The sequence below is a fragment of the Pan paniscus genome, chromosome 3, assembly GCF_029289425.2.
Source record: "Pan paniscus chromosome 3, NHGRI_mPanPan1-v2.0_pri, whole genome shotgun sequence".
Lineage (NCBI taxonomy): Eukaryota > Metazoa > Chordata > Mammalia > Primates > Hominidae > Pan > Pan paniscus.
In genome coordinates this window covers 103,921,424-103,935,848 of record NC_073252.2, presented here as the reverse complement: position 1 = coordinate 103,935,848, position 14,425 = coordinate 103,921,424, and the positions used below count along the sequence as shown (strand labels likewise).

Here is a 14,425-nt window from a genome sequence, read left to right as displayed (position 1 = left end):
ATTTAAGAATTTTCTTCTTTTTGTTTAGCCACATCTTCTTTTCTGCAACAAATATGTATTTCTTTGTAATTAAAAATGTGTATTTGGCCAGTTACGGTGACTCACACGTAATCCCAGCACATTGAGAGCCTGAGGTGAGCGGATTGGTTGAGCCCAGGTGTTTGAAACCAGCCTGGGCAACATGATGAAACATCATCTCTACAAAAAAATACAAAAATTAGCTGGATGTGGTGGCATGTGCCTGTAGTCCCTGCTACTCTGGAGGCTGAGGTAGGAGGATCACTTGAGCTCAGAGAGGTGGAGGCTGCAGTGAGCCGTGTTCACCTGGGTAACAGAGTGAGACCCTGTCTCAAAAAGAAAAGCATTAAAAAACTCCAAACTACTTCTGTATTCTTTTAAAAAATTATAATTTAAAAATGTATCACTTTATTATAATTTCATTATATCACTTTACAGAAACATCTCTAATTTCATTATGAAAGTCAGTAGAAAAACAGGTTTCAGTATGTGAAAGCTCTATTAATAGCAATTTTCTTGAACCATGGAATGGGCAACTCCTGTAGCCAAAATCTATAGAATGAAACTAAATGTTTAATTGGTGTTATTTACATATTATCTTGTATGTGTGCCCTGAAAATGTTTTGATATCTAATATGACTGAAATTTGTCTCCCAAGATAAGATAAAGTAGTTTAGCCATAATAATTATACTCCTGTTTCTGAGTCAGGCTCAAAAGTCAATGAAAGATGAGCTGTGGTTTCTAATATTATTACAACCTTGGGAGAGATAGATCAGTGAGCAGTAGCCTTGCATTTGATGGACAAAGGTGAGGTTAAGATCAGGTCACTTGTTGGGCTTTTATCATTGCAACAATCTTCCTGCTCCCTGCATCCAACTCTTTTTATTTGCCCTGGCTGGGAAGAAGCATTGGCAAGGATTTACATAGAAAAATAATGCCCGAAGAGCAATCACAATACCCATATCTCTTACTAGCCGCAGACATCACAGCTGGAGAATGCCATGCCAAGAACAAGCGTGGGAGATCAATGGGGTCCCCTTTCTATTTTTCTTTTTTTGAGACAGGGTCTCACTCTGTCACCCAGACTGGAGTGCAGTGGCACGATCTCAGCTCACCACAACCTCCGCCTCCCAGGCTCAAGCGATTCTTCTGCCTTAGCCTCCCTAGTAGCTGGGATCACAGGCATATGCAACCACCGCCAGGCTTATTTTTGTATTTTTAGTAGAGACAGGGTTTCACCACGTTGGTCAGGCTAGTCTCAAACTCCTGACCTCAAGTGATCCATCTGCCTCGGCATCCCAAAGTGCTGAGATTACAGGCGTGAGCTACCACGCCCGGCTCCCCTTTCTATTTTTGTTCTCCGTACTCATCAGATAGGCTTTTTGTTTTTGGTGGTGGTGGTGGGGGGGTGTACCTTGAGTCACCTCGGGAGGACTGAGAAGACTACTCTGGATGGTAGACATTTTATAACAGATACCTAATTCCAGGGAGGTCAAGTCTCAGAGCAGAAGGATGAATGACATTAAGCTAGTGGGAGGGGTAAAAGGAGGTTATTCTAAATACAGGGAACATCATGTAAAAAGCTCAGGGTAATAACATCAAAAAAATAAAATCATAATAAATAAAACAAATCTTCTACACAGAAAATTACAAAATGTTTCTGAGTAATTAAAGGAGACCTAAACACATGCAAAGATATCTTCATAGATTATAAGATTCAATCTTGTTAAGACATTCATTTTCCTCAAATTGATCTAAAGAGAACAGGCAATATAAAAAATCCCAGCAAGCTTTTTTGGTAAAATTTTAAAAAGAAATTGATAAGTCAATTCTGCGATTTATCTGGGGATACAATGGATCCAGACAGCCAAAATAATCTAGAGAATGAAAAATAAAATTGGGAGACAAACTACCTGATTTCCAGATTTACTATAAAGCTACAGCAATCAAAACAAACAGATTAATGGAAAAGACTAGAGAATTCAGAAATAGAACCATACATATAGATGAACTGATTTTCAACTGAGGTGCCAAGGCAGTTCAATGAAGAGAGGAAGGGATTTTTATTTAATGATGCTGAAACAACTATATATTCCTCAAAACCTACCTGCCTTTATATGTGAGTTTGGTTTGAGATTGATCATAGACCTAAATGTAATAAGCTAGGACCATAAAGTTTCTACAAAAAAAATCTTAGGAGAAATCTTATAACCTCAGAGTTGGTAAAATTTATTAGAAAGAACACAGAAAATATTAATCATTAAAGTAAAAGGGTAAGTTAAATCTTCATCACAATTAAAACATTCATTATGAAAATAAGTAGGTAAGCCACAGACTGGAAAAAATATTCTCAATGTGTTTACCTGACAATATTTAAGGGGAATATTCTATATCTGATTCCAGTGATGGTTACATGTGTATATACAGTTGTCAAAACATCTCAAATGAATACTTAAAAATCTGTTATTGTATTGTATATAAATTAAACCTCAATTAAAAGAAGAAAGTCCACAATAAAAGAGCATGTTGTTTTCTATAGGCACAAATGACTAAAATACTCAGGGCTAATGATTAATTCTTTTTAAAAATTTTATCCCAGAAAACACGATTCCAATATGTCTCCCACCCCCACCCATACTGCCCTGTAAAATATTCCTATATTTTAATCCATAGTGATGATCAATGATAGTGCTTTCTCCTCATGATACATGTTACACAGGGGTTGAAAACATTAAAATAAATCTCAAATGGAATAAATTGGGACATGTAAAATTTAAAGAATTAGCAGCATTGAGAAAGGATGCATCATTTGTCTTTTAAAATGTTGGCTGGCAGAAAAAGAATTTAGGTAAGCTTCCATATTCTGCACTCCTCACACCATTAATAAGTTTTACCCAGAAATATATCAATAAAAATGATTGACATCTGAATAACAAATCCTGTGACAACACATTGTAGTATTCCATAAAGAACATGGCCAGGTGAGGCGGCTCACGCCTGTAATCTCAGCAGTTTGGGAGGCTGAGGTGGGTAGATCACTTGAGGTCAGGAGTTCGAAACCAGCCTGGCCAACATGGAGAAACCCCATCTCTACTAAAATTACAAACAAAATTAGCCGGGCATGGTGGCAGGTGCCTATAATCCTAGCTACTCGGGAGGCTGAGGCAGGAGAATGCAGAGGTTGTGGTGAGCCAAGATCGAGCCACTGAATTCCAGCCTGGGCAACAAGAGCAAAACTCTGTCTCAAAAAAAAAAAAAAAAAAAAAAAAGCTTAACTAATTCTTTAATCTTTTTCTTCTAGATGATTTACTTCCATAGGCAAAACATTATGTCTTTTGCAACTCATCTTTGAATTGAAAAGAAACTAGGCCAAGGTCTTGAAAATACTGGATCCTCAATAATTACTTATAAACTTAAATGTATTAATCAATGTACTTATTGTTAAAATGTATGTCCAAATTCCACATTCCCATAATAGGAAATTTATGGCAATTATTTAATAATTTGAACCAGTGACAATCTCATTTGGTAATTTATGGGAAATTTATTTATTTATTTATTTATTTATTTATTCATTCATTGATTTATTTTGAGTCTGGATCTCGCTTTGTCACCCAGGCAGGAGTGCAGTGGCGCTATCAAGGCTCACTGCAGCCTTGACTTCCTGGGCTCAAGTGATCCTCCCACCTCATTTTTTGGATTTTTTTGTAGCGCAGGCTGGTCTCGATATCCTGGGCTCAAATGATCCTCCCACCTTGGCCTCTCAAAGTGCTGGGATTATAGGCATGAGCCACCATGCCTGGCAGAAATATATTTAAAAGGAGTATATTAAATGCTATACAAGTTCAACTAACCCCAGCTTAAAAATAACTATACTATAATTACCTGACTAGATTTTTTTAAAGTGATAGAAGAAGTACAATTGTTAAAAATACAAAAAACAAAAAACTCCACTGAGTCTACTTTCAGTCCCCATGTGAATATCTAAATAAGTATAAAATAAAGGCTGTAAGTGCGCTGTTTTGAATTAAACATCACATTGGCAAGATCAGAGGAGCTTGTGAAGTGAGAAGGAAATTGTTATTCCTGTGATGGAACCTCCACTAGTATTATTCTTTTGGCAGCTGAGACTTCAGGGGATTCTCACTATAAAAACCAGCAGTCCTTTAATCACACATTGTAAGAGCATTTGTGATGCTTTGCAGGGAGCCTTTACTTCCAAGATTTCCCTGTTGCTTTCCTTCCTGAGCACAATAGGTTCAAGATGGCTAATGCTGTTTCCTAGTTATGCCAAGAACCTCCTGAATGCCACTGGGCATCCAATGTGAAGACGGATGGCAAAATATCAAATGTGAATATCTCATTTTAAATGGGGACTCCCACAATCATGTTATTTTTGGGAGAGCAGCTCTCTGGCTCCATGGATATCACTTGAACGGAGTATCCACATTCTTCTGCAGCTCTTGCTCGATCCAGATCCACCAAGCACATGCACTGTTTTCCTGAAACACAGTCAAATGGTATCATGAGACACCCTTTCACTAGCAGGACAGTTTCAGTTTGTTTAAGGGAATCTATATAGTGACAAAATCTGCAAGTACTATGGAGCATGCTTTGTACCCCTAAGTCTTGTTTAGTTTCTTTCAATTTACTTCTTGATCAATGTGGAAAGATGATGGTGACAAAAACATGGCACTTCATATATTTGCCTCTGCTAATAATTTAAAGAATGTTAACCTTTTCAGATGTATTTATAAGCAAATCTCAAATTAGAGCCTCAGACTGTATTTCCTACTTTGGTTAAAAATATATTTAAAGACCTTTTCTCTGCTTTCCCTATAAAACTGGATTATCTGTAATGTGGAAAAAAAATTTGTCTTTAAGAATATTTAAAATAACATGCTGATTAAGTGGTGTCTGAAAGACATTAGCTTTTTAGGGCTATGAAGAAGTGAGAAATGAAAAATATTTGAGAAAATTCTCAATTACATGCCTTTTATTTCAGGTGGAAATGTAATGTTGAGTGTAGTATACTCTTAATTTTCTGAGCTCCTGTACCTCTACAAAATAGTGGTATTGTATTTCATTTACAATCTTTGGAAGACAAAAAAGGAAACCTGACTGGCAAGAAAAGCAGTTAATTTGTTTTCCTTTGGCAAACACAAACTTTAAAAGTAGCTTGGGAAAAATGATTTGGGGCTGAATATATTCAAAGCCATGATTTACTTTTATACTTTCAATTGCTTTAAATTCAATATATAAGCTTCTTCATCCTCCTGGAAAAAGATTACTGACTATGCAGAACTTCATTATATTTTTCCTAAACAATTATAATAATGCCTAAACATTGAATGACAGTGGAAACTGATAAACTAAAACAATTTCAGAAATGAAGACAGATCACCAAAATAGAAAAGTTCTATGAACAACGGAATCCTCACAGAAAAAAACAGTGGAAGGTGAAATCAGTAGGTAAGAATTAGCAATGAGAGACTCACATTTAAAATGTTTATTTTGTACATTTTCCTTAAAAGAGCCCATCCCACAAAGAATAAACTGTGTTAGAAATGATATAAAAAGAGATGTCCAGAATTCCATTTAGGCAAAATCATCCCTTCTTCATTAACAGCCTTATGGCTGACATTCTTTTTTTTCCCTTAAAATATTGTCTTTCCTTTAAGACATCTGTAAATGTTTCTCCCATCTACTTTTTAGTTTAAAATGAAACATTCTCTGTCAGAATGGGATGCTCTACATTCCTTAAGTACCCACCCAGGGTTTACATTGCAGCTCATTTACCCTTGGCTTTGATCCCAGTCCAGTTAATTTTTCCTTTTCCATTATGTAGAAGAATTTCATGTTTTCACATGTTGAAGTGTCTCTACAACTGAAATTTAGCTGCTGGTAGTCTACCTTTGTGGGCCTGGGGAGGAATGGCCTGTGTAAAGCAGAGATGTAGACGTGACAGCTTTCTCTCAATGTGATTCCCCCTGTTCTTCCCATTGCCAAATGCCCCCCACCCCCGCCACTCTAGCAACTTCCCTGCCAGCTACTCCCCTTTAGTTTGATACCTAAAACACACATCTACCATGTACCCATCCATCCACCATACTAATTATGTCTTCATTGGATTGCTGTCATTTGAATGTGTCCTCCAGAAAGCAAGTGTTGGAAACTGAATCCGCAATGCAACAGTGTTAGGAAGTGGGGCCTAATGTGAGGTCATTAGGCCAAGAGGGTGGAGTGAATGAATTAATACCATTATCATGGTAGTGGGTTCATTATCTAGAGTGTGGATTCCTTATAAAAGGACAAGTTCAGCCTTCTCTTGCTCTCTCTCTTGCCATGTGATGCCTTTCATCATGTTATGATGCAGGAAGAAGACCCTCACCAGATACCAGCCCCTTGATCTTGGACTTCCTAGCCTCCAGAAATGTGAGCCAAATAAAAATTTGTTCATTATGAATTACCCAGTCTATGGTATTGTGTTACAGCAGTGCAAAACACACTAAGACATGGGTCTAGTGAGTGGAGTCTCATCAAATGTGTATTTGATTAATTCAAAGTGTTGGAGATGGGAAAAGAAGGAGCAAGAAGGAAAGGCATTGAAAGACAAAGAGGTTGCAGGCAAGAGAGAATGAGTTCTTTCCAAATGTTTATGCTGCAGAGAGTGAGAAAGAGAAGGAATCACTTACTCCTTGAGTCTCAGGTCTCAGGTCTCCAAGTGTGAGCATCTTGCTATGCTGCCTTTGATTTTAGAGTTTAAAGATAAGGATTTCTCATACGACTTGGTCTCTGAATGTAAGCTAACAGCTTCATCTGGTGCTCAGCCAAAGAAACAACAATCTGTTTTCTAGTATATCATGGAGGAAAAGGGGCTACATTGTAAATTAAGAGAAAAAATATGATGGTGTCCAATGTTGGGTTTCTCTGAATAATTTTAAGATTAGTTTTGACTGAACCCACTTATCTTAAACCCTGATATGACACCAGTATGCTGGGAAGCAGTAACTAAGGTGGACAAGAACTTCATGTCCAGAATCAAATAATTTGGGTTCATAGTATAGCTCCATCATCTACCAGATGAAGGACCCCAGGAAAGCTTTTGTCTCAGTTTTCTTATCATTAAAATGTAAATAATAGTACCTACCCCATATGTATATTTGTAAGAATTTACCAAGATAACAGTCAAGAGCATTTAGCTCAGTGCTTAAATGTGTAACTATTAACTGCTGTTATTCTTTTAAATGTGATTGCTTTTTCTAAAGTGAAGTCTTCAATAAATCAATTACTTATTAAACTTGAAATGTTTCTGCAGTCTTCCAATTTAGGTAATATTTAATATTGTCAAACAAATTCATCTATGATAAATAATACACAAGTATCCTTTTTCCTGAGAAAGAAAACATTATCATCCCTGTGTATACATTTTATAATGCATCAATTTTGGTATATATAGTTGACTTTTTAATCTTTATTATTTTCTTTTATGGCTTTTGATAGATCTTGCAGTTTGTTCATAACAGTAAGAGATTTAATGTAAGAATTCTACTCAATGTACAAACATTCAAAATACATTTAAAAGTATTAAAGTTAACCAAAATAGGATAAAATGTTATAGTTACAATACCCTTTTCAATATGAATTAAGTTTTTTTGGGAAGAACATATTTAGTTTCTCATTGAAAAATAGACTTCATGTTGCTAAATTTTTCCCATATAGACTTGGTCCGATCATTCCCAGTCATATTGTGCATAATACACTCAACAGCTGCTCTGTGAAAACACATACCTATGAGCCTTCGTTGGGGTGGGAGCTGGACAGCTGTCTGGTCTGCAAATCTGCACAGAATCATGTGTTCCTAAAAGAAAAAGCAATAGAATGTGGGTTTATTTTTATCTTCTGCTTCAAAGTTATAAAAACAACCATCAAAAAAACTACCTCATTTTTCTGGAGTTCAACATTGTTTAATTGAATAAAGTACTGCACAAATAGTATTTTTGAAAAAAGTAAACTTTCAGAAGATGGTACTTAACAATTTCTTCCCTTCAAGTACACTGTATTTTTTTGTTTTGTTCTGAGACAGTCTCGCCGTCGCCCAGGCTGGAGTGCAGTGGCGCGATCTTGGCTCACTGCAACCTTCGTCTCCCAGACTCCCAGTGATTCTCATGCCTCAGCCTCCGTGTAGTTGGGACTACAGGCACATGCCACCACATCTGGCTAATTTTTTGTATTTTTTGTATTTTTTTTTCAGTAGAAACGGGGTTTCACCATGTTGGCCAGGCTGGTCTCGGACTCCTGGCCTTAGGTGATCCGCCTGCCTCAGCCTTCCAAAGTCCTGTGATTAACAGGTATGAGCCACCATGCCCAGCTGGCCCAGATGTAGTTCTTAAGAATAGATGCACAGAAAATCCTCAGGGTCATTTTGCCCAGTTGCTTTTAGCTGAAATATAAAAATATGGTTACATTTTGCTATTATGTGTTAAATTAAAAGACCAAAAATTCACTTATATTTTTCTTTTATAAAATGTATTTGAAACTCTGGAATGTGGTTCTAGGCAGTCTTGCTAAGTGGGTTTTCTTTCTTTCTTTTTTTTTTGAGACAGAGTTTTGCTCTGTTGCCCAGGCTCGAGTGCAGTGGCACAATCTCGGCTCACTGCAACCTCCGCCTCCTGGGTTCAAGCAATACTCCTGCCCTAGCCTCCTGAGTAGCTGGCACTACAGGCGCACGCCACCATGCTGGCTAATTTTTGTATTTATTTATGTTTTTTAGTAGAGACAGGGTTTCACCATGTTGGCCAGGCTGGTTTCGAACTCCTGACCTTGTGATCTGCCCGCCTCTGCCTCCCAAAGTGCTGGGATTACAGGCATGAGGTACCTCGCCTGGCCTAAGTGGCTTTTCATTCTATCAGAGGAAAAGGAAGCAATGCACATCACTGTGTGGCTTCTGTAGTTTTCTGGGATATCCAGCAGGGTGGTAGCTAGTTCTTGGCTTTTCCTGACTCTTCCCTTCACTTAGTCCTTTTAGAGGAAAGAAGCCTGATTTCTTTCTCTCACTCCAAAAGGCTGCAGGAAGTGTATCCCTTTCTGCCTTAAGACAAACTGTAAAGACGGCCTGAGGTAAGGACCTGATTATTACTTCTGCTTAACAATCTTAGAAAAGAGTGCATTAATGAAAAAGAAAAGAAGGCTTTAAAAGCAGAGTTGATGATTTTGCATAGTACTCTTAAATCTGCATGTAGCCAAAAGTGAGTGATTAGGCAGAGTTGAAATGAAGCAATGATCCCACGACAACTGTTCATTCAGAACAGCTGTTGTTTCTAAGTGTGTACATAATCTCACCTGTCAGCTTAGCAAACAGGTTAAATTCAGATTCATCATTTGTTCCTTTAGTATTCTGTACATTATATTTGAAGCCTCCATTTTTAATAAGTGAAATGATTGTGGCAATGTTGGTTTTTAAAAGGGATATCTTTGTCTAAACTTGTATGCTTAAAAAAAAACATTTTAATGCTCACTATAAAATTTCATGACAATGGGTGAGAAACTAATAAAATGGTTTCAATTAATAACTTTAACTCCCCACAAACTAACAGGCATCAACGAAAGGAGAGAAGGATAATTTAGAATTACATGACTTGAAGAAACAGTGTGCACTTTGTCCTCATGGTTTGTAAATTAAGATTCATTTTATATAATGGTAATGTCAAGGCAATCGCAATCTCAGGTTAAGATTCAGTTCTCTTGTACTGATAAGTCTCACCATATTTTATTGGAATTATTTGTGTGTATGTTCTCTTTGGTCAAAATCAAGTTCTGAAAGGGCAAGGCACATGGTAGGTACTCAGTAAAGGTTGCTGTCTAAATTGAACTGTAGAGAAAAACACTTCCAAAGTGAGTCTCAAGATACTTTGGCACAAAGTTCTGAGGCCTTCAAAAGGCCAAGCAGCTTTTGGGGGTGTTGGAGAAAGAGTAGATAAAGGTTATGACTGGTGTACTGGGGAGTTTCTGCTTTCTGAAAGACTCTGTGTGCCCTGTCCCTACTGTAGAAATTTTACATTCTTTTCTAGCCAGGAAACCATGGGCAGCCTATCTCTTCACCACCCTTGATTTTTTCCATACATCCTTTCATTGTTTGGTTTAACTAGCATCAGTCAAAGGAGGGATTAGAAACAGGGGTCTAGTTTTTGTTTTCCCAAGTTCTTTTTTCTTTTATTTCCTTTTCCTTTCTTTTCTTCTCCTCTCTCTTTCTTCTCTCCTCTCTCTCTCTCTCTTTTCTTGAGACAGAGTATCACTCTCTCACCCGGGCTGGAATGGGAATGCAATGGCACAATCTCAGCTCACTGCAACCTCTGCCTCCTGATCTCAATCAATTTTCGTGCCTCAGCTTCCTGAGTAATTGAGATTACAGGTGTGTGTCACCACACCTGGCTAATTTTTGTATTTTTAGTAGAAACAGGGTTTCACCATATTGGTCAGGCTGGTCTTGAATTCTGTTCTCAAGTGATCTGCCTGCCTTGGCCTCCCAAAGTGCTGCGTTTACAGGCATGAGCCACTGCACCTGGGCTGTTTTCTCAATTTATTTTCTACTTTATTGACATAGCCTCGTGAAAGAAAGGTGAGATGTTTTGAATGTTATGCAAATAAAGTTTCTTGGGTCCTAATGTTTCTTCCAAAATCAAACAGTTTCCTAAAATATGTAAACTTTTAATCTAGTAGGTGAAGGCCAGCAATGTTGTGGTTTTGGCTGAAAGCATGAACACTAAAAGTTCTCCCCTCTCCATATCTGTGCATATTTGTACAGGGTACGGGGTTGGTAGGAAGAGGGGAAGGTGTGAGTAGCACATAAGGTGGTAAGAGATAGAACTGGAAGTGGGCATTTGAGTTATAAAGCAGGAATGAAGGAGATACAGCTGCTGATGTGGTAACAATGAACATTTTTAGGTCACTATACCTCACTATACTGCAACTGTTTGATGGAAGAGAAAGTAAAAGTCCTAAAATATAGGGGCTGGTATATAAAAGGAGACTATGTTTTTAGTGAGTCTGTGCAAAAAGTGGCATTAACTAAGAATCCAAATGAATCTGTTAACTTCTAATGGAATTATTTGTATATTTTTCTCAAATATTATCATTTCTTAAATTGTATTATATCATGCTATTGACCAGTTAATTGGATAGTGGTGATGTTTAGGAAACTAGAAACTGTTTTGATCAGATTGGTGACTAAAAACTATGTATGTTCTGACTACTTTTGGAAGACAATTCTCTGTGGGTCTCTTGTGTTTCTTCATGTTTTACAAGCAGAGACACTGACTGTCTTTGTTCCAGACCAATGGTCAGCAAGGTTTGGCCCACAGGCCAAGTCCAGCCTATGACCAGTTTTTGTGTGGCTTGTGAATTAAGAAAGTTTTTATATTTTTAAAGAGTTGTAAACCAACAACAAAAACAATAAGAATGTCAAGGACGATGAGAGGAATACTTGGAGATTTGTTATGGCCAGCATAGCCTAAAATATTTACTATCTGACCTTTTACAAAAGAATTTTCCTCTGTTATAGATTATCTTTTCAAGCACGTTTACAGAGTAAACAGCCTTGGAAAATATATAGTTTCTCCCTCTGGAACAAAAGGGCAGGTGTTACCTGGCCCATTTGCTTCTGCCCTGTGGGAATTGGGCCGTAGAGAGTCAGTGTGAAAACAATGGTATTGTAGCTACCACTATTGCCATGAGCAACAAACTGTCTTTTGTCTCTGACTTAGGGGTCTCATATCTTCTGCCAGCATCCACTGGGCAGGCTAACTTGTTAGACTGCAAGTAGAGTTAAAATCTCAGACCCTTCACAAATCTTGTTACCTACTTGAAGAGTTAATCTGGATTTGCAAAAGAAAGAGAAAAAGAAACCCATATTAGACATTCATGAGTTATTCAATTATAACTATAGATTATTTACTCCACTAGAAATATGAGAGGGAAAAATATAAAGGATAAAAAGTGTATTAGGATGATATCTAGATCTTTTTAAGGTTACCTTGTATGATAAAGTTTTCTTGAATTGTTCACTGAAATAGAAAAAAAAGGAATTAGTCATCATTCTAAATATTAAGAGTAAGATAATCTTGAAGAAACTAAATTATATAAAAATATGCTTTGTATGTAGAAAGCATAAAATGCTATGGTGAAGTAAAAACTATGCCAGTTTGAAATGCTTTTATAAAAAGACAGAAAAGCATATCATCAATATGTTATTAATTTTAAGAAATCTATCCCACAGATTGTTTACACTGTTAGAGAAGCACCTTTTTTGTCTCTATCCCTCATGGGAACACTAAAATCCAGGTGTTTTAACATGTGGGTTTTACTGTTATTCAGATGTGCACAGCCAACAGATCAGGAGAGGACTGCCATTGAAAAGATACTTTATTACTCACAGTTCCCCAAGAAGAGGGGGCATGCCATGTGATGAAGGGCCACATGGGGAAACACCAGTATAGGTCAGGAGGTAGAGGTTTCCATGGGAAGAAAAAGGTGAAGTAAGCAGGCTTGGGAGTGGCTAGTTTGAATAATTTCAGTGAACTCAGGCACAGGGCCGTTCCTACTTGTTTGATATCTGGCCCTAGGGTAGTAGGGCAGGGGGATAGTGGCCTGGAAGTAATAAGAGCTTGATAAAGGAGGTAGTTGTGGGGTAAGGGCTCTGGGTTGGTTGGTTTACTTATGCAAGCTATGTTTGTTGATAAGACCTTTACTATCTCTAGGAATTGGCTAGCCCTGGGAGGAACAGTCTCTCCAGGATCAGCAAATAGTAAAACATCAGAAAATTTAAAAAGGCATGATTAATACATCAGGAAATCACTGTTGTCACAGCTAATAAAGATAAACATACATTCAATTCCATAAACATTGTATAACCTTCACTTTTAAGTCATTCAAAAACATTGACTTATACATTGGATACTAAATTTATTAGTGCCAATTAGTTTGTTTGAAAAGAGTACTTCTTTCCACGTACTATAGAAACAGTATGCTATTTATAAATTCCCAACTGTATTTTTGGTGATTGAGATGGGTCTTATTCACAAAGAAACTTTCTAAAGATATCAGTTCAAAGGACAAGGGAGGACAAATGTCAGCAAATCTACATAGGTGTGAAAAAGACAGGAAGTGGTAGTAACATACTGTAAAGGCCACCAAAAGTTGAGGCTGAGCCCAGGCACTGTGGTGACCTGGCCAGGTGTGTGTGCACTCAAGGTGGTGCTGACATGCCAGCCCCCACCCCCGCCTCAGCCCCCTCTGGACTTTGGGCACTGACGAGCATGAGATGGACACCAAGGGGGGACTGAGGGCAACTTGACATGGGCCTGCAAGCACCCCTTGGCACAAACAGCCTGGGTGCCATGGGCACCATGGATGGCAGGTTGATGGCAACAGGAGGCAGACAGGCTCCCAGGTAGAAAGGGGCAGGTCCCTGGTGAAGCCCCACCATCAACCCAGGAATGGCCCGAAGCCTGGGGTCCAGGCTGCCAGCTCCGTGGACCAAAGTGAGAACTTAAGAGTGCTTTTTCCAGGCCCACCCATGGCCACCCATGGACCAATCAGCATGCACTTCCTTCCCTCTGGAGTCCATAAAAACCCCGGACTCTGCCAGACTTAGGCAGACAATGGATGACCTGCCTGCAGAAAGAAGCTACCCACTCTGGATCTCTTCTCTGCTGAGGGTTGCAGAGATGAGATGAGATGAGATGACCTGCCTGAAGACAGCAGCTACCCACTGCGGGTCTCCTTCCACCTGAGAGCTGAGTAGACATTGGGATGACCTGCCTATGGAGAGAAGCTACCCTCTGTGGGTCACCTCTTGGCTGAGAGCTGAGCAGACATTGGGATGACTGTCTGTGGAGAGGAGCTACCCACTTTATCTCCTGAGAGCTGTACTGTCGCTCAATAAAGCACCTCTTTGCCTTGCTCATCCTCCAATTGTCTGTGTACCTCATTCTTCCTCGATTTGGGACAAGAACTCAGGACCTGCCAAATGGCAGGACTACGAGTTGTAACACAAACAGGGCTCACATGCCCCCCTGCCCCCAAATACACCCACTTGCCATGTTGCAAGCATGAGAAGGAGAGAAGAGAGAAGGAGAGAAGAGATGCGGCCCTTCAGGGAGCCCAGTCATAGGAGCTCCCTGAGCCAGGGCTGTGATACCCTCTGAGGGGTTCTGCGGCTCCTGGCGTTTCCAAGCTTCTGGTTGCCACTGTGTTCCCTAGTGCTCACAGTGGAAGCTGCTTGCAGTACACCTGGTCCAGCTGCAGCCTCGCAGGGAGCCAGCACCCAAGCTGGTGCCTGGAAATCCCTGCCCCACAGCAGCCAGCATGCCTGGCTGTGTGAAGTGGCTGGACCCTGTGCTTGCTCAT

The 14,425-nt window shown here is 39.0% G+C and overlaps 1 protein-coding gene across 10 annotated transcripts in view; it reads right to left on the bottom strand.

Moving 5' to 3' along the window:
- Positions 1–325: 325 nt before the first annotated feature.
- GSTCD (glutathione S-transferase C-terminal domain containing) overlaps positions 326–14,425 on the bottom strand; it is a 149,498-nt gene continuing 135,398 nt past the window's right edge. For 8 of the 10 annotated variants that reach the window (XM_055111681.2, XM_055111683.2, XM_055111682.2 and 5 more), the window contains 3 exons: positions 12,051–12,081; positions 7,811–7,880; positions 326–4,521 (listed from right to left, as the gene is read on the bottom strand). In XM_055111681.2, the coding sequence (XP_054967656.1) occupies positions 4,385–4,521; positions 7,811–7,880; positions 12,051–12,081 (238 nt within the window). In that variant the 3' untranslated portion in view covers positions 326–4,384. Of the gene's footprint in view, positions 4,522–7,809; positions 8,463–12,050; positions 12,082–14,425 lie in introns of those variants that run through there. The other 2 variants (XM_055111689.2, XM_055111688.2) reach the window with 1 other exon arrangement.